Genomic DNA, 18021 nt, shown 5'->3' on the forward strand with positions numbered 1-18021 from the left:
TCAGCTCGCACGTTTTGGAAATAAATCCGGACGGATTATCCAGGGTTACTCGCAATAGCAGAGGTCGTACATCTTTAGATACTCATCTTAGGCGCCGTGATGTGGATTTCTTTGTATTTTCCACGGCTCTCCCAATCGAGCGAAGATCTCTTGATGACAATTATTATCGAACCTCGATCCGAGAAATGATAAGGGCATTTCGACAGTTTCCTCTTCCGACGGCTGCGAAGCTTCGCAGCCCGTCCATCCAGTCGAGCCGTTTCCGGCCGAGAGTAGGAGCTTCCGGGAACAATGAGATCGTCTGAATTACGTTCATCCATGGTTGGGCGCTTGAAGCCTATAGATAACCTGATAAGAGAAATCTTAATTCTTCTAAAGCTTATGATATAATATAGCTAGTGTAACTGCTAGAACTAATCTTCGATGTAACCGGGAGCCCCGTCCTGCCAACTTGTTCAAACCCCCATCAATTTTGCGCCGTATTTTGCTCTTTTCATTGAAAAGGGGAAAAATCAGAAATGAAAATAATCAAGAAATAATCGGTGGAAAATTACTCAAAACTTGAATGCGTATATTGAGGGTTGTTTTAGTATGCATGCTAATTGGCTTCAACTCTTGGAAATTATTTGGGGACGTGCACATTAGAAGTGCCCCCACTATGATCGCTGTCCCTCGACATTGGCTTCATATATCGCGTTGCCGAGGTATAGTTGGAAAAAGACCCTTGAGCTTGGGGAAGAAAGTGAGGCTATTCCCAATAGGAAGGACTGGCGATTCAGGGCCAAAGACTGCGTCAAAGTCAAGATTAACAAAACAGTCTCTCAAATAGGCCCAAGATGGACACTCACCCGGAGAGGAGGCCTCTAACCCAATCATAAACGCTCAATCTGCCATGACCGGATGTATGGAATCTCGATCTGCGGATTCGTGCATGTATTGGGCGTCAGGGTCCGGTTGGGGCCCTCACAGTGTTCGTAGAGGAAGCCGCGGACTTCCATCTCTCCCTCGGGAAAGCCAGCCGCGTAGGAGTAGGCTTTCTGATTGTTTTCGAAGTTGACGCACAGCTTTTCACCGGTTCCTTCTGTGGTGGAGAAGATCACGCCGTTTTGGGGCGCATCACCACAACTCAAGCCATCCCAGGCGTCGAACCACCACTGCTCGGCCGATGCCGAAGCGCACAAAGCGATAAAGACCCCAAGGTACCGCATCTTCGAGGGGGTTGATGGCGACTGAAGACGTTTCCTGCATGTGGGCTGTTTCTATACTTTATAGGCGCTGGCAAGGGGTCCCTGCTTGTGACTTCCGCATTAGGAAATGCAGCCAGGCCGGGGCATCCGATCGTGGTTAGCGTGGAAGTCTTGACATCACGGTAGCATGGAGTGATGTGAAGGAGTCGGGGATGGTGTATGGGCTTTGATTGGTCCCTTTGATCCATGTTAGCAATTGTACCCGTGAGAAGGGCCAAGATCAAGATAGCATAGGCGACCCACTTGGGATTCCTCACTCTGAAGATGCGAGATCATCCAACCCGGCGACCAAACAATTATCTTCTCAAAAGTAGAGCGCAATTTGTACATGATAAGACTGGGCTGACTGTGACAAGCCCCTTGGTAGACTCAAAGTCTGCTATTCTTCCATCGTTGGCTCTTGAGGACCATGTATCAGATCACTCTAGCTAGGACAATCCTTCAAGGCTCGTTAGCTAGTGAAATATCAAAACTGATAAGATATCCCAAGCGGCTAGCCTGCCCATGCTATCACAAGAGAAGCGAGCTCGCATCTGGGAGGAGAGACCGGTTTGTTCGTTGGAAGTATACCTTAAAGCTGTCAGACTAATCTAGATGCGGAATAGCGTGATTCCCAGGTAGTCCCCACCTCGATCGCGATATTCGAACCCGACCTTTGCTCTCCACGAAAGCTGGTAAGTCCCCTTCTTTCTGAACTGGCACGAAATTAATGAATCATATAGAAAACATACTAAAGGAGATACCTCAAGCTTCAAACTTCCACTAGAGTTTTGGGCGGTGACAGCTTCGCTCGTCATATTATGATCATCGCCCCGGCCTTGATGGTGTCTGATATTCTCCAACAGCTTTAAGCTGTCATCACTTCCTTGCAACTGAACTGCATAGAGCCAGGTGACGCCATTCCGCTGTCTCTGAGCCATCATCTAGACCGCTAGAAGAAAACCCCCAACGCCACAATGTCCAACCGCCTAAACCCCAACGACATCCCAGCACACGCCATCCTGCTCGACCTCGCAGAACACGCCATGAACGACTCAGGCTCCGAGTTCTACTCCGACTCCGAGGACGGCGGCATGCAGCTTGACCCCCCGGAGCCTACACTGGGCCACTACAGCATGGCCCACGACCCCCTTCGCCTACAGCCCGCATAGTCCTCAAGCGCCCCGCGACGGTACAACCCCGGTCCTCAAAAAGCGCCTGCCCTAAGCCAGCCTCGCACTAACAGAGACGCAGAATCCCAATTCACCACCCACGCCCCGCACCCAGAAAGCTACCCCCCAACAGCAAGCACCCACCCTGCAGACCCCGCCTTTTCCCACCCCGCCGCCGCAAAGCCCCTCCCGCCACGCCCGCGCATGAGCGAAGAAGAATACGCCGCGCTGGCAGTTCTAAACGACGAAGAGTTGCTAACCATCTACGCTCTGAAATCTGGACAGGTAAGACTGCGATCAAATTTTGCTTCAACCAGCCCCTCCCCTCTCTTTTTCCCATCCCATCTCAGACCACTTCTAACAAGCCAGACTATCCCTCAAACCCGCCGCCGGTTCCAGGCCAAACTGCTCTCCGGTGGCGATCCGCACGTCGAAGAGGAGATGTTTGCTGCGCGGTTCGCGGTCCCGGCCGCCAAGGCGCATCTCGTGCCGGGGCTGAATAGGGTAGGTGCGGGGACGCCGGAGACGGCGCTGGATTTGAATAATGCGCAGGCGTTTCTGGTGCCGGGAGCGTGGAAGGAGGTAGTTGATCATGATGAGAGTGGGTGGTGGGCCCCGGGGCAGAGGAAGCGAGGGGATGGGAAGAGGAGGGGTGAATCGAGGGGGTCGGGGGAGAATTCGGGGATGGCGTCCAGGTCTGTTTCTAGGAGTTAGGAACTAGGATATCAAGTATGTATAGGCTGGTCCCTGGGGGCCCCGGGTTTTGCTCGAAGAAACCATTCCTTATGGCTATCTCGAATTTTGATCTCGGTAGAGTGATGTACGATGAGGGTTTTGTTATCAACTATCCATTTTTTTGGTTTAGAATATTTACTTCGCTAAGGAAAAATGAACACACAGGTTACTGTACAGAGAACCAATTCACTTTCTGACCATCACCACAGAAAGGACGGGGACGCCATGCGGCAAATGATCGAAAAACGAGGAGAATGATGGAGGGAGGGGGGGAGGGAGGGGGTCAGGGTATCTTGTGAGATGCAAGCCAAGCGAAGCTCTTGCTAGCGTGGCTATTTTATAGGCGTTGGGAATCTCCTTCGATTCAACAAGGGGCAGGTCAGAAAGGGAACCCGCGTCTGAAACGTGTGCTTCAGCTCGTTCTTCATGCTTTCACCTGCAGTCCAATGGACCGCAGGACACGAAGCGGTAAGCAGAAAACATCCGCTGGAGATAGAGAAACAAACATGAAGGCGAAAAAAGAACCAAGTTATTAAACCAGGTCTTGTTTTACATTTCCTCTTCCTCTTTCCGCCGCGGCTCCGTGTGGACGAGGCTTTCTGCGTCTCCGACCTGCTTGCGCATCGAGACCTCTCGGCCGCGCATGCGCGAGTGGTGCGCCTGGACATTCATGAGCGTCAGTCCTCGAGATGGTGCGGGTTGGTTATCCGGTTCACCGTACGGATGCAGGCGATGCGAGGTCGTGATCCGGACCCGGCCGTCTCTCATGACGGGTGATTGTCATTGCAGGGGCTCCGAGCTTGACGAGAGACGATTGAGATGCAGGTATACGTCAGTTCCGTAACTGGTAAGGTTAGTGGGACATTTGGATATGGCGAGCAGGGAAGAAAAAAAAAAGGAACTAGGATGACTCACCCCTCCATACTGATCAGCTTCAGATCACCACCAAAGTAGCGTGCATACAGCCGACTGATTGGAAGGCCGTAACCAAAGCCAGCCATTGGGGCCTTGAAATCACTCTTGTCGAAGTCTGGGTCGAGGTTGGGGGGTTTGCTCCACCGTCGTGTACATGTAAGTCCACACGAGGGGGATGGACGACCGGGGGATACCACCGCCCTCATCTGAGACCTTGATTGTGATGTCTTCCTTGCCCTCAGCGACAATGACCTTGGTGACGGGGAAATCCTCCCGGTCGGCGCCGTGCTGTTCGACGACTGCACGGAGCGAGTTCTTGAGAGTCTCAAACAGCATATGTGCTAAGTGTCCGGGCACATACATGAAGTTCAAATCATCGCGGCAAACAAGCTGGACCTTGGGAGCTTCGAAGAGACCGTAGTAGTCCTCACAGACGAAACGAGCGTTGTCGATAGCCTCGAGGGCAATATCACGCACATTGGTCTTGGTGCAGATAATACCCACATAATTCGGATGTTTGACGTAGGTTTGTTCCGTGAGCGCGATATGTTGACCGATCAACATTCGTATGCCTATCCGCGACATGTAAAAGCGATCTAAGAAGGACTGGATCGTAGAGTCGATTTGCATGCGTTGGCGGACCCGTTTCCATTCCAGAATACCCTGGGCGACGGTGGTCACGACACTATCGTGGCGGCGTTTGATGTGCTGCAAAGTCTTGGCAAAGCGTTGGTTGTAATCGTTTAATTCAGGCGGCCATTCGCCGTGGTCGTCTGCAGGAACGAAGTACCGACGTCCCGCAGCGGCGCTCGCGGCTTTTCCGTTGCCGTTGCCGTTGGAGAAGGGCGAAGACCGGTATTGACCCTCGCGAACGCTGGGGTTTTGGGTGACCTCGGAGAGTATTTTCGAAGGGCGGCCATTCATGCGGCCGGGTCTGAGCAGACGGGTTTTGACTTCCTGAGTCAGAGAGGGACGAGGGAGGTTGATGATTTCCTGGGGGGGGAAATCCGTGAGTCATGCCACTCTCATACGACATCTCGGAGGCAGGGGCCACGGCGAACAGAGGCGAACCGTGAACAAGCTGGGGGGAATGACCAGGGGGGCTGCGTACCTCGAATGACTGTGCATACCAGTCTTGGACTTTCTTTATCGAGGGCATTTCGCTCAGTCCATCAGGCAACTCGCCCAGATCCTGCACGCGGTGCGCAAGGCGGATGGGGAGCTCCTCGGAGAGGAATTGCGATGCGCGGAAAAGAGTGCCTGGAGGTGATTAGCTAGATTATCGAGCCAAAGTGTGCTGATGAGCCACTGCATCACAATCTCACGCACCAGTTGAAGGGCGATCCCCAAACTGGACCATCTGCCTCAGCGAGACACCGGTTGCGGGGAAGTTGGCATAGTGCCTGATGGTTTCCATCAAGCGCTCCGACGGCTTCCACATGGCGTAGTCGGGCCAGAAGGCCTGGAGAGATCTGAAAAAGGAGTGGTGTCGTCGCTCTCTGTCCGGGGAAGTGTGGAGGAGAAAGTCGCGATGCAGGAGAATAACGGAGCCGAGGTTGAGCCCGCCCGTTCCGACGCCGGAGGAATCTAAATGCGCCGACTCCCCTCATATGACCTAACTTGCCGGGATCTGCATTAAAAAAGAACGGAGAGGCGGAAAGGCAGAGAGGCAAATTGGGGGGGCTTGAAATTATTTTTATTCTGCTCTTCCTATCCCGATCTACCTCGGATTCTGTCCCGAGGGAATTGGATATTACCGCTCGAGCTACCTTTTTTAGGGTGTGGGGGAAGAACGGCACAACCGATTGAGATGTGACCAGCGCTTCCCACGGTTATTCCAGGCCAAGACATGTGCCTCTTTTACGGACGCGCCAGGCACGAGATTCGTATTCCTCAATCATCAATTGGTGAGTTGATCGTCAATTCGAGCCGAAAGAAACACAGTCCAGGACTAGTCCTGGGCAAGTCCCGCAAATCGGCTCTAATACGCATAATGAGAGGCAACCTGGAACAGCCCCCGACTTCCCCCCAGCATTTCCCCTTTCGTCCGAGCAGTGGGGAAAGCTGGACGCTGGCAGGTCTTAGACCCCTGGTGTACTCCGTACTCCGTAGTTAGACCAAAGTCCAGACTAAACCCGTTGGCGATCCCTGAGCTGCCTGAGGTATCCGACCGGTCATTTTCTAGGGCTTTGAGTAAGTCGTACTTTTGTTCCTTTCCCACCCCACTGTCAGGAGATGTGGAGGGACTGTGTTGTCCCTCCCACAAGTCCGCAGCATTAGGGTCGACTAGTATATCAATGCGGATTTGACAGGCCCCGCTGTTGGGCATCGTGAGATTGCTACTCATCTTCGTGCCATTTGCTCTATTGGACTTTTTGCCAACCGTGACCAGTTCAGCGGATCCGCCGGAGGGACTCACGATTCCCCTTTGGAGCTCTTTGCTTGATGGTGGAACCGTTGCCCTCGCTTGTGTGCACAATTCTCGCGTCCGAGGGACGTTCGAAACTCGAAGAATCTTTGGGCAGGCAATTCGGCCTCTGCCAATTCTAGGATCTTCAACATCTACACTTTCCCAGACTTCTCCTAAATCCGGGGCGCTTTATCAACGCGATTGGGGGTTCATCCCTAAACCTAAATTCTATCTTGGACGAAAGGCCCCAAGCGCGCGCGAAACGGAGCCAGCCCGCCCCATTTCCCCTCCACTTTCTGGGTCCCCTAAGAGGCAAAGAGAAAAAAAAAAAAACCAAGAAAAACATAAAGAGGCATTAATTAATCCTTCTGATGACTCTTATGTTCTTCTGAAACGGCCTCGCACATCTTGCCCAAGCCCTTCCACCTTCCTCCTTCACCATGTCCCGTCGTCGCACCTCCCACAGCGAACCCATGAACGAGGCTCAGGCGTACCCGTTCACCAACGGCCCTCGCCGCGGGCCCATCGAAGGCCCTAATGGCCGCCGCCTGATCCGGCGCGTCACCTGGCGCTCCTCCACCTATAAACTGATGGCCTCGTTATGGGTGTTCGGCGTGCTCTACATCCTGTGGCTGATCCGCGATCTGTTCTATACTCCCGCCAGCGCGTCTCCCGAATGACGTTCATATTGGGGAATTGGGTGTATACTTGTTTTTTCTATTGATCTATTATGAGGCGATGGGGTTGGATTGGCTTTTGGATTGTGGCTTTTGGACCCCGTCAGTTGCGACTGGAATGGATTCCTGTTTTGGCAGAGTTGCCTCTCCCCATTGCGGCTGTGTGATGAGAACTTGAACACGAGACGCACCGAGAACCTGTCGGGGAGGGTTGGGACGAGATGGCCGGGCCTCCTGTTGGAGCTTTCTAGATTTCTATGGGATTTTGTTTTTGCATGCCGCAGCATTTGTTTGCATCTAGCGTTCTGTGAGGAGATTCTTTCTTTTCTGCATACCCCCGTGATCTTTGCATACAGAGCGCGGAGTCCTTCCTTCGATTCCTGGTCCAAAAATTTCCTTTATTATTTTTATTATTATCTTTTTTTTCTTTTCTTTTTTCCTTCTTCTTTTTTTGCTTGTTTGGAAAAGTGTTGTTTTTCTCTTATTTCGTTTTCTTTACCAAAATTAAAATTTATACTTAGATTGCGAGAAGAGATGGTCCGGACCATTATGGCGACAAGAGGACAGATTGAGACAAATTATAGAAATTCAAGGTATCGATTTTATTTCATATCACATAGAACTATTCATATAACGCCGGTCTATGCAGCTTGCACCGACCCTTTTTTTACGTTGCTTGCATCCATACACTTTTGCCCTACTTCCACATTTGGAGGAAAGTGCTTAAACGTAAAGCGTCGAGGTCTCGGCCTTGGCTATGTGCGAGGCGTATGGCTCAAGAGCCTTGGCCACCTCGGTCTTGGTGAACTTCTCCACTTGCTGAGGAGCGCGGCCGACGAAAGTCCGGGCGTCGAGAAGGTTGTCTAGCTCGGGAGGATGGGACTGAAGAATTCGGTGCGGCGGATGCGCTCGAGGAGGTCGTTGTTTTTGCCGTGCTTCTTGACATTGTCGGCGGCTTGATGAGAGAGCACACCTGAACCGCGGTTAGAGCCTGCTATATCTATGCTAGAGAAGGTACATACGGATTTCTTCGTGGGCATCTTGACGGGAGAGACCCTTCTTCACACAGGCCATGATGATCTATGGAAGAATATTAGCGAATAGAGAGGCGCGAATTCGGATGAAAAGTGAAGCTTACGTTCTCACTGTAAGATGTTAGCGCAATCCTCCCGGGAAAGAATATAATGAACTTACGTGGCCATGAAGGGAAGTTCATCATTCACACGACGCTTGATGACCTCGGGGTAGACAACGAAGCCAGAGGTGACGTTGTCTGGATATGTTAGCATGAATCCTCCACGAAGAGACACAGAATACTCACTCAGCAGAATGAGACAAGCGTCGGCCGAGAGGTAAAGCTCCGGAATGCTAATACGGCGGATGGCACTGTCATCCTGTTTCAGGTCAGCCACTGACTTTTGACGGTCTACCAGTTCCCCATACCAGCGAGCGCTCAAACCATTGAGCCGAGTAGGTGTCCAAAGCATCCTTGGGAAGGTTCTGCAGGTGGCGACCAAGAGAGCAAAGACGCTCGGAACGCATGGGGTTACGCTTGTAAGCCTGTAATGTAATTAGCATTCGACTTTACTCAACCCCTGGGAACAATTATACCTACCATAGCACTGCTACCAATCTGGTCCTTCTCAAAGGGCTCCTCAACCTCCTTGAGCATAGCAAGGTGGCGGATATCAATTCCAATACGTTCGCAAGTAGAGCCGAAAGAGCCGAGTGCGTTGCCGACATCCACATCGATCTTCCGAGAGTAGGTCTGACTGGAAATAATGAACGCAGAGTCGAAGCCGGCCTTCTCAGTGACCAGCTCATCGAGCTTCTCGACCTTGTCGTGGTCACCCTCGAAGATCTGAAGGAAGGAAGCCTGTGTACCAGTAGTACCCTTGACACCACGGAAGCGTAGATCATTGCGCGCCCGCTCAAGGTTACGCAGGTCCATGAGCAGATCCTGAATCCATAGACAAGCACGCTTTCCCACAGTAACCAACTGGGCGGGCTGGCCATGAGTGAAGCCCAAGCAGGGCAAATCCTTGTACTGCTGGGCGAATTGGGACAACTTATCGATGACGACGGCAAGCTTGGGAATGAGAATATCGAGCCCGTCACGCAGGAGAATCAGATCCGCGTTATCGGTACAGTAGCAGGAGGTAGCGCCCCAGTGAATAATGCCGGCGGCGGCAGGGGCAACGAGGCCAAAGGCGTGGACGTGGGCCATGACATCGTGTCTCCGACGCTTTTCCTCCTCGGCGGCAACCTTGAATTCGGAGTCCTGAATGACAGCGTGGGACTTCATCTGCTCAATGGCTTCGTCGGTGATGGGGAGTCCAAGCTCTATGTTCAGTGCGGCCCAGTCAATTGAGATTGTTCTTGTCCTATTTCACCCAGTCCTATTCGCCGACGTAGTTCGTACCTTTCTGGGACTCGGCCAGCCAAATCCACAGGTTGCGCCATGTTGAGAACCTCATGCGAGGGGAGAAGAGGTATTTCATCTCATCGCCTATTCAGATCGGTCAGTTGAATGTTATTGGGGATCCGATCTCGGGGTGCGCTGATTGAGCGGGGATGGGAGCCGAGAGGAAACTGACTGGAATAGCGAGAGTTAAGGGGTGTCTGGTAGACATCGTTATTGGCGGCCATTGTGCCGATGTTCGTCCTAGACACTTGAGAAACGAATTGCGTATCAAAGACAACAGGGAGACCGGAATCGGACAATGTGGGAGCAGGCAAATTTTGTTCTTGGGGCGGGTCGCGGGGCTTTTTCTTATCACGTTATCAGTTCGAGGTATAGAAGATTGAGTGGGGTATCACGTGCTTAGTATATACGAAAGATCAAGATTCCAAGATTCCGCCATCTGCAATTATGTCATGATCAGATGTCATTATATGGAAAAGGGATCTGCAGACCCATGGACGTATGGATATCTAGACTATGGTATGACTACGAGAGCTGCGCTAGCTGCACGGCCAAGTTGTTCTTGTCATACTTGATGTACTTGCCTCGGCCCTTGTCGATCTCCACATAGCGATCGTAGAACCGCGCATAGAGCGGCTCCAAAACCGCTTGGAGTTCCCGGCTCAAGACGGACCGCACTTCCCGCTCCATGTGCAGGGTTTTGTGCTGGGAGACCATGGCATCGAAGCTGGCGTTGAATGATTTGAACTTCTCCTTGATTGCATCGCGATCTTTCGAGGACAAACTCTTCACGATAGCGCTGGAATCCACTGCCCCGCCTGAGTTTGGCCGGGCCCCAGTACGAGATGTATATTGCACATCCAGAAGGTACTGCGATGTCTCCTTCCATGCGTCGAGATATGTTGAGCTCGCACGCTTACGGAAGGTATCAATGCGCGCGATACTGTCTGGAGCGCCAAGGTATTGGGCAAGCTCCGAGTGCTGACGAATAGATCGATCCACAATGAAGAAGACGTTCGATAAGAATACTCCAAGAGTGGCTTTTGAACGATGGCTTGCCCGACCATGAGCCTCCAGCCCGGTCATAAGAGCCTCGATCATATCAAGAATGAAATGGGATAGAAGAGTACCACTGTCCGGGCCGACGTCCAAGGGTGCAGTGCCCGCCGTGCTTGATTTCGATCGCCAGTTTCCATCTCCAAGGGACGTTAAGATCGATGCCAGAGGGCCAGAGTAGCCCGTCAACGTAGCCAAGGAACTCATGACCTCCTCAACTAGTGGTACGGATCCACCATCTGGGGGCAGAGGCACAACGGCCGTTTTTCGTTTCGTTTCCTCGAGCAATTCCGAAAGCGAAGATTTGGCGGTTTCACGAACAGGGCGCAAAGCCTCTATTAACAGAGTCTTCAATTCAGCAGCCTTCGTGTCAATGCGATAAGACATGTCTGTAACTATCTCGATGATCTCAAAGGCTAAAAAGCAATCCGTCATCAGATTCTGGCGAATATACGTATTGAGTTCTCGGAGGGTCTTGGAGTACTCGGCCATGGGCGAAAGGAATGTGGCCTGTAGAGCGAGCCCTTGCTGGTCGCCAGTGAATAGCTGAACAATAATATCGTGCTCGGTTGTAATGAATGCTTCCAAGGCATTGGAATAAGTCCCAATCCCGTTAGTTCCTTGTTTATACGGTCCGTCGGTAGGCCTTCTCTTCATAGTGCTCAGGGAGGCCAACGCCAAGCTTTGCAAGCATGCAGTTATGTATGGCCCACGGCACTCTGCGTATATTCTCAATGCTGGATTCTCCCTGCTGCGTTGGGGGCTGTGAGCCCATGCCGAGGTAATAGCGGAGCAAACTGGCGCAAGTTCTGCAATCTTTTCGTCGGGGATGGTAGGGAAAGGGATGTCTAGAGAAATGGACAAATGTCAGCCATGTTCATTACTCCGGAAAATGTTGTCGAAGCTTACCTTTGGTCAGGTAGTACAAAGGTTCTATCTTGTTGACATGTTGCATCAATTCAGACCGGAATAGTTCTTGCAGCTTGCTGCTACCTAAACCAAGCAGGCTATTGAAGTCGGCAATCGCTCTCTGATTCGACTTGAGATTCGTGGTGTTGAGGTCGACCAGCGCCTTCTCAACACGTTTCATCGCCGCGATATACTGCGAAAGACCGGCATTCTGAGGACTATTGAAAGGAAATGGTAAGAAAATATGGCTAGTAATGCAGAGGGAGCATGACCGTGACAACGTACTCTGCGCGGAGAATATCTTCCTCCCTGTTCTTCGCATCGAGGGGTTGGCGGAGACGATCAATGGCCTCGTTCACTTTATCAATATTGGTGTTCGTAATTTGCAATGACTGGGTATTGCTATAGATCGGCCCAATGGCCTCTTTGACCACCTGTCCGCTCGTTTCCAGACGGACAAGAGAGCCTTGGATCTTCTTGGTAAGGCGGTTGAGCTTTTCGAGGTTCGCGTAGAGCACCTCGACCTCGGCACTCTCCTCCGCATAAGCGGTATTCCTGGGAGCCACCATGGCGGCAACTCGACTTGCCCAAAACGATCAAGAGCCACCGAATTTGGAAACGATCATGTCCCCTGGAGGTGTGGGGTCCGGGAGGTCTCTTGCGCGATAAGCTTCTCTCCCCCGAGCTCTGGCTGCACTAGCCGCTAACGGCAATCATATGACCCGGAGCATGTGACATTGATTTACGTCATTGGCTGTCGGTTGCCCTCCAATTGCTGCTCTTACTTTACTGGTAGCTTTCCCGCGGATGCTGTATGCAGGTCTCGGCTTTCTCTTCTTGCTCTCGCGTCTCAATGGGTGCAACGAGAATGTTGCGCCTGCGCTGGACAGTGCCCCCCGCGGTTCTCGCGATCTACTCGGTGGGGCACTGGGCTCAGGTCAACAGACAATCGCAAAAAGCCTACTTCTCTAGCACTGCTGAGCGCGAGACCAATTCCAAATCACGAGCCTCGTCTGCCGGCGGGAAAGACTCCTCAGGGTCTGAAGATCAGGATTCTATCTGGTTCAACATTGTGCAAAAGTTCGATGAAGCCAAACAGACCGTCGGAGTGAAGGATTGGAGTGATCTAGGAGGTAGCATTACGAACTTTATCACTCCTGACTGGGCCCGTTTTCTACCAGCGACAGCCCAGAAACTTCAGCGCGAGTTATCTCTCGCTCCAGGCTCTTTAGCAGATGAGATTTGGAGGGAGTCGCATGACCCTGAACTCAACCCTGAAATTCTCAGAGATGCCAATGTTCGTGTAAGTGAGGACCTTTGCGAAGAAGAAAAGGCATTCCGCAAGAAGCGACAGCAGCACGCGGTAAAGGCATTGTCCTCATATCTGGATATACCTGAAGGGGATATCCATCCGGACGATGTACCTGTCATCGCTGTGTGTGGATCCGGTGGCGGATTGCGAGCCCTGGTTGCGGGCACCGGGTCATACCTGGCTGCTCAAGAATCGGGGCTATGGGATTGTGTCACCTACACCGCTGGTGTGAGTGGTAGCTGCTGGCTACAGACTCTATACCACTCTTCCATCACCGGTCGAGACTTCAGGAAACTTGTTGATCATTTGAAAAGCCGATTGGGTGTTCACATCGCCTTCCCGCCAGCAGCTCTCAATCTACTGACCACTGCTCCCACCAACAAGTACCTCCTCAGTGGCCTTGTAGAAAAGCTTAAGGGGGACCCTGGGGCTGATTTTGGCCTGGTGGATATCTACGGATTACTGTTGGCCGCCAGACTCATGGTCCCACGCGGAGAGCTTGGCGTGTTCCATGAAGACCTGAAGCTGTCTAACCAGAAGGAAAACATTCTGAACGGCGCGCATCCACTACCAATTTATACCGCAGTACGTCACGAAATCCCAGTTATCGAGGAGGAGAAAATTCAAGCCAAACATCCAAAAGCCGAAGATGTGATAAATGAAGCAAAACGCGAGTCGTGGTTTCAATGGTTTGAGTTTACGCCATACGAGTTCTTCTGCGAGGAGCTCAATGCTGGTATTCCCACATGGGCTTTGGGACGTCACTTCAATGAAGGGCGGAGCCAGTCCTCCCCTGCAACTTTCCTATTCCCGAGATGCGAGTTCCAAGTCTGATGGGAATCTGGGGCAGTGCCTTTTGCGCCACGCTTTCCCATTACTACAAGGAAATTCGACCCTTGGTGAAAGGCCTCGCCGGCTTTGGAGGGATCGACACTCTCATCCAGGGCAAGAACCAAGATTTGGTTCGAGTGCATCCAATTGACCCGGCTGCCATTCCAAATTACGTCTTGGGAATGAAAGACAAGCTGCCCGATTCTTGCCCGGAGACTATTTTCCAAAGCAGTCATTTGCGTCTTATGGATGCTGGCATGAGCAATAACCTTCCAATTTATCCACTCCTTCGGCCTGGGCGCGACGTTGATGTCATCGTTGCTTTCGATGCCTCCGCAGATATCAAGCAGGAAAATTGGCTCTCTGTTGTGGATGGTTACGCGCGCCAACGAGGAATAAAGGGCTGGCCGGTCGGTGCAGGATGGCCCAAACAAGAGGAGGGCCTTGGAGACGCCGAGAAGGCTCTGCGTGAACCTCAGAATATCACAGATGAGAAGGCGAATCAGAAACTCTCCGACGCACAGCAGTCAATGAACAAATCGAAGGACTCTGGATCGACCGATCTTGGATACTGCAATGTCTGGGTTGGTACAACGGAGGAGCGCGTCTCAAACGATGAGCCCCCACCATCTAAGCGCCTGTTCCATCCCGAGTCAGCCCAAGACCACAAGGATTCAGAGTTCCACCTCATGCGGCCCGAGGCCGGTATTGCAGTTGTCTACTTCCCGCTCATTCCAAACCCTTCGGCTCCAGGCCTACCTCCACCATCCAAAACTCGCCCTCTTGCAGCTGCTCAGGCGATTCAGCAGGCCCAGTCGGAGGCACAGGAATCTACCAAGCCATCCCCCAGTCCCAATTCGATCAATCCAGATGTCGACGACTTTCTGTCCACCTGGAACTTTGTCTATACACCTGAGCAGATTGATTCCGTCGTTGGCCTGGCAAAGGCTAATTTCGCAGAGGGGAATGATCAAGTTCGCCACGTTGTTCGCGCCGTCTACGAACGCAAAAAGTCCGATCGGCTCCGCCGAGAAGAAGAAGAAGACCGAAAGCGTCTTGAAGGGTTCGTGCCTCTGTAAAGTATATGGAGTGGATGGATAGATGTCGCGTATATCTGTTTAACCATCTGTATTAGTGTCCCCCTGCCGGGAATAATGTAAATAGATCTAGAAAATGTACCTTCCCACGTCATAGGATCTCCTTGTGTGTTCAATGTATTCCGAGTCTGCCATGTACTAGTATCACTCTTTCCGTGTATTATAGACAAGATACTATCTTCCAGTCCCTAGTAATGACCCACTGTTATTATACAATCCTCAAGCCGATTTTCCTGGGTCTCCCGCAGGACCTCCATCTTGAAAATGGGACTTCACACCCTCGAGCCCACTGGTATCACTTGCGTATCCTTTTTCTTTCTGCCCTGCCCTTCTTCATCTGTTGTATACCGCGCTTCATCGTCGGTACCAGCCAGACTGACATCTTTACTTGCATCAGTCTGTGCGCGCAGACCTAGCTGCCGCTCAACAGTAACCACAGTGTCTGCAATAGCTGGGACAATACCACCAGCAGACGCAGAGATAGATTGCGTTGTATCAGACCCGGCTCCTTTCGAAGGATGTCTATTTTCGTTCCCACGCTCATGGCCCGAAGCCTCGCTCTGGGAATCACCGGCCTTAGTGTCCTGTCCACGCCAATCTGCAGGCTGACTCTCCTGAACCGGCTCTCCAGGCTGAGGCTCACTAACAGGCCGATCCCGGCCCTGAGGAGTCTCAGGCTGCGGCGGGTATCGCCACACGACCTTCAGTTTCTCCAAAGCTCGGATCCCCTTCTTGTAACTTCCCTTCACACCATCCATCGCATCCCAATTGATCTCGAAGACACCGGATTCGTGCAGATGGCCGCCCTCAAAATAGGCGTTAAACCATACATGTGCAAGTGAGGTCACGAGCGCCAATCCGGTATAGGATACTTTGCTACGGCGCTCGAAGTCAATGTTCACATCCGACCCTGGCACGATGATTGGTTTGTGGGGCCTATATATGACCGCGGAGAGAGTACGGTCGGTAGTCTGCGCAGGCGACGTTCCGGAGACATCAGACTGTGGAGTAGAATCGTCCGCTGAATCCGAGGCAGACGGGGCGGCAGACTTGGCAGCAGACTTCTTGCTCGATTTCTTCGAAGAATCAGGCGACTCCCCCGCATGAACGACTACCCGCTCGTGTCGACGGAAAGAATGGACATTCTTGATCTTCTTCCCCTCATCTTCGAATCCCTGCACGACAACCTTGACCCCATCTTTCAACCCCCAGATATGCAGCTCGAGGATCTCGACCGGCCGCTCAATATACTGCTTCTGCAGCTCGTTCGTCCATCGATCCACATACCCTACCCACCGCAGCTGACTGGGGATACTGACGCCAGCCCCGAATCCCTGCCGCATGCGGCGCTCCGTAAACCGCTTTAGCGCATCCTCTTTCTTCCACCCTTCCTGGCTGATCAAATATGCGCATGCAATTGTGCCGCTGCGCCCTTTGCCTGCTTTACAGTGCACGACGATGATGCGCTCGCCTTCTCCTGTGTCCGGGGCGTCTTTGTCGTCCTGTCGATTCACCCAGTTCCGCATGCCGCCCACGATGTTGGGGATCAGGGCGAAGGGCGGCGGGTGGTGATCTGGCCAGGGAAAATGGTGGATGCGGTTATAGACCTCCGAGTCTGGATACCCGGTTCCCTCAGCGCGGAATTCCCATATTGCCCAATTGGACCCATGCTTGCTGTCGAGCCACTTGACGAGGGCGTCGGTGGGATTGCGGTATGCGCGCTGGGGATACGCGGACGAGGGGCCGGACGTGGCGACGACTGGGTGGAGATTGGTTAGCTTGAGATTGCGAGATTGCGAGCTTGCGGCGAATAGGGAAGCCAGGATTTAGGGGGGGAGGGGGGTTGGTTCTGCGAATAGGAGCGTCATACTGTTGTCTGTCACATAGCAGAGATCTAACCCCGCTTCAGGGTGTTGTATTCTGGGGCCAGCGACGATCTGGCGTAGGAGTGAAACCTGGGGAATAAGAGTCACTGCTCTGCTTCGCCACTGGGTTATGAGGGAGGGGGGAAGCTTTACCATAGTGTGCGAGTGAAAACTCAGCTCGCGGGTTGCGGAGATAGCGATGACATGGAGGGTCTGTCTTGGGACTTGGAGAAGATCGATAGGAGTCCTTTGGGCCGTTCAGGAGGCTTCGGTGCCATTAGCGGATTGATGACACGCGAGAGTGAGGCGCAGCTGATGACATCATAGCATTCTCCGTAGTTAACTGAGTTACCTGCTGATTACTTGATTTGGTATAAATGATAAGATTCCGAGTCCAATCAATTTTGGTTGGTCCTAATGTACATTGGGCAAACAAACAAGGACAAAAAAAATAGACTAGTATGTACACTTTCAGGCGCAGGTTCGGCGCGTCATATAAGATTAAGGAGAGGAAAATGTCCGCACAAGCCCTAAAACGCCGGTCATGAAGGAGGGACAATATGTCATGGCATCCCAGAACGCTCATTAATAACCCTTTGGAGGCTGTAATCGGGGTAAACATAAAAAAAGAAAAGGACGGGCTTGAGCGGCGTTTTAAGCGACGCCGTAAAAACCAGTTGGGTTGATGTCGAATTTCCCTGTCTCGGAGAATTGAGACGCGTTGACGGCTCCGTATTGCCAGAAGGTCTGTTCGGTCTGGTTCTTGGGGTATTTGTGCCATTCGTGCTGGACCCAGATCTGCCAGTCCGGGTAGTCGACTTCAGTGACCTTGGCAGCGACGCTCTTGTCGGCGCAGGCAGTAGCGTTACCCGGTACACCCTTGCATTCAGTCTTGAAGCCGGGGGGCATTGGGAGAGGCGGCGGCAGAAATGTTGAAGCCATAAACGGAACCGCCAGGAGATCCAACGATCTGCCAGTCAGTGACCTTCCACACGGAAGGCTTGCCTAGCACGGCCGCATTGGCGACGCCCATGGAGAGGAGGGCAGTAGCAATAGTAGTGAATTGCATGGTCGGATTGTATGAGGGATCTGGGAGAAGAATTCCAAGGGTGTGTTTACTTGAAAGGCGAATTGGGAAATTGGAGGGAAGGGTTGTTATATAGAGAGCAGTGATCAACAGGAGAAAGGTATGTGCCCTTATAAAAGGTTGACGACACCGATCTTGGCAAGTCCACATGGTTCTCCAAGCCCCAGCCCTTGTGCTCCGTACAAACCCAAATGCTATTTTTCGTGCCGACTCCACTTTCGCGCCATGGCCCACTTAGAGGCGACGATCGGGGGGGGGCTCAGGGGTGCCACCTCAACTTGCATCAAATAGATCACACCCAACC

The 18021-nt window shown here is 52.3% G+C and overlaps 11 protein-coding genes across 11 annotated transcripts; 3 read left to right on the forward strand and 8 right to left on the reverse strand.

The window, feature by feature from the left end:
• Nucleotides 1–872: 872 nt before the first annotated feature.
• Nucleotides 873–1208, reverse strand: N7468_008328 (uncharacterized protein; the record flags this gene model as incomplete). Its single annotated transcript, XM_058477624.1, has 1 exon — nucleotides 873–1208. The coding sequence occupies one exon, from the start codon at nucleotides 1206–1208 to the stop codon at nucleotides 873–875; it is 336 nt and encodes a 111-aa protein (XP_058327969.1).
• A 629-nt stretch (nucleotides 1209–1837) lies between these two features.
• Nucleotides 1838–2167, reverse strand: N7468_008329 (uncharacterized protein; the record flags this gene model as incomplete). Its single annotated transcript, XM_058477625.1, has 2 exons — nucleotides 1838–1942; nucleotides 1991–2167. 2 exons carry the CDS (start codon nucleotides 2165–2167, stop codon nucleotides 1838–1840), a joined length of 282 nt encoding a protein of 93 aa, XP_058327970.1.
• Nucleotides 2168–2203: 36 nt separating this feature from the next.
• On the forward strand, nucleotides 2204–3112 carry N7468_008330 (uncharacterized protein; the record flags this gene model as incomplete). Its single annotated transcript, XM_058477626.1, has 2 exons — nucleotides 2204–2397; nucleotides 2536–3112. The coding sequence occupies 2 exons, from the start codon at nucleotides 2204–2206 to the stop codon at nucleotides 3110–3112; spliced, it is 771 nt and encodes a 256-aa protein (XP_058327971.1).
• Nucleotides 3113–3682: 570 nt separating this feature from the next.
• On the reverse strand, nucleotides 3683–5489 carry N7468_008331 (alpha-ketoacid dehydrogenase kinase family protein; the record flags this gene model as incomplete). Its single annotated transcript, XM_058477627.1, has 5 exons — nucleotides 3683–3896; nucleotides 4049–4186; nucleotides 4233–5041; nucleotides 5160–5308; nucleotides 5378–5489. The coding sequence occupies 5 exons, from the start codon at nucleotides 5487–5489 to the stop codon at nucleotides 3683–3685; spliced, it is 1422 nt and encodes a 473-aa protein (XP_058327972.1).
• A 540-nt stretch (nucleotides 5490–6029) lies between these two features.
• N7468_008332 (uncharacterized protein) lies at nucleotides 6030–6377 on the reverse strand (the record flags this gene model as incomplete). The annotated part of the gene is made up of 1 exon (XM_058477628.1): nucleotides 6030–6377. One exon carries the CDS (start codon nucleotides 6375–6377, stop codon nucleotides 6030–6032), a length of 348 nt encoding a protein of 115 aa, XP_058327973.1.
• Nucleotides 6378–6898: 521 nt separating this feature from the next.
• Nucleotides 6899–7138, forward strand: N7468_008333 (uncharacterized protein; the record flags this gene model as incomplete). The annotated part of the gene is made up of 1 exon (XM_058477629.1): nucleotides 6899–7138. One exon carries the CDS (start codon nucleotides 6899–6901, stop codon nucleotides 7136–7138), a length of 240 nt encoding a protein of 79 aa, XP_058327974.1.
• Nucleotides 7139–7998: 860 nt separating this feature from the next.
• ade13 (adenylosuccinase ADE13) lies at nucleotides 7999–9784 on the reverse strand (the record flags this gene model as incomplete). The annotated part of the gene is made up of 9 exons (XM_058477630.1): nucleotides 7999–8108; nucleotides 8158–8215; nucleotides 8274–8280; nucleotides 8330–8408; nucleotides 8457–8529; nucleotides 8579–8695; nucleotides 8751–9478; nucleotides 9558–9644; nucleotides 9733–9784. 9 exons carry the CDS (start codon nucleotides 9782–9784, stop codon nucleotides 7999–8001), a joined length of 1311 nt encoding a protein of 436 aa, XP_058327975.1.
• Nucleotides 9785–10085: 301 nt separating this feature from the next.
• On the reverse strand, nucleotides 10086–12094 carry N7468_008335 (EXO70 family protein; the record flags this gene model as incomplete). Its single annotated transcript, XM_058477631.1, has 3 exons — nucleotides 10086–11464; nucleotides 11526–11743; nucleotides 11811–12094. The coding sequence occupies 3 exons, from the start codon at nucleotides 12092–12094 to the stop codon at nucleotides 10086–10088; spliced, it is 1881 nt and encodes a 626-aa protein (XP_058327976.1).
• Nucleotides 12095–12378: 284 nt separating this feature from the next.
• Nucleotides 12379–14747, forward strand: N7468_008336 (putative phospholipase A2 (PlaA); the record flags this gene model as incomplete). The annotated part of the gene is made up of 2 exons (XM_058477632.1): nucleotides 12379–13622; nucleotides 13688–14747. The coding sequence occupies 2 exons, from the start codon at nucleotides 12379–12381 to the stop codon at nucleotides 14745–14747; spliced, it is 2304 nt and encodes a 767-aa protein (XP_058327977.1).
• A 290-nt stretch (nucleotides 14748–15037) lies between these two features.
• Nucleotides 15038–16786, reverse strand: N7468_008337 (putative phosphatidylinositol-3,4,5-trisphosphate 3-phosphatase; the record flags this gene model as incomplete). The annotated part of the gene is made up of 2 exons (XM_058477633.1): nucleotides 15038–16524; nucleotides 16636–16786. The coding sequence occupies 2 exons, from the start codon at nucleotides 16784–16786 to the stop codon at nucleotides 15038–15040; spliced, it is 1638 nt and encodes a 545-aa protein (XP_058327978.1).
• Nucleotides 16787–17284: 498 nt separating this feature from the next.
• On the reverse strand, nucleotides 17285–17699 carry N7468_008338 (uncharacterized protein; the record flags this gene model as incomplete). Its single annotated transcript, XM_058477634.1, has 2 exons — nucleotides 17285–17521; nucleotides 17577–17699. 2 exons carry the CDS (start codon nucleotides 17697–17699, stop codon nucleotides 17285–17287), a joined length of 360 nt encoding a protein of 119 aa, XP_058327979.1.
• Between the last annotated feature and the right edge of the window lie 322 nt (nucleotides 17700–18021).

Source organism: Penicillium chermesinum, assembly GCF_028974085.1.
Source record: "Penicillium chermesinum strain IBT 19713 chromosome Unknown utg000006l:1.0-2335141.0:1.0-2336784.0, whole genome shotgun sequence".
In the NCBI taxonomy this organism is placed as follows: Eukaryota; Fungi; Ascomycota; class Eurotiomycetes; order Eurotiales; family Aspergillaceae; genus Penicillium; species Penicillium chermesinum.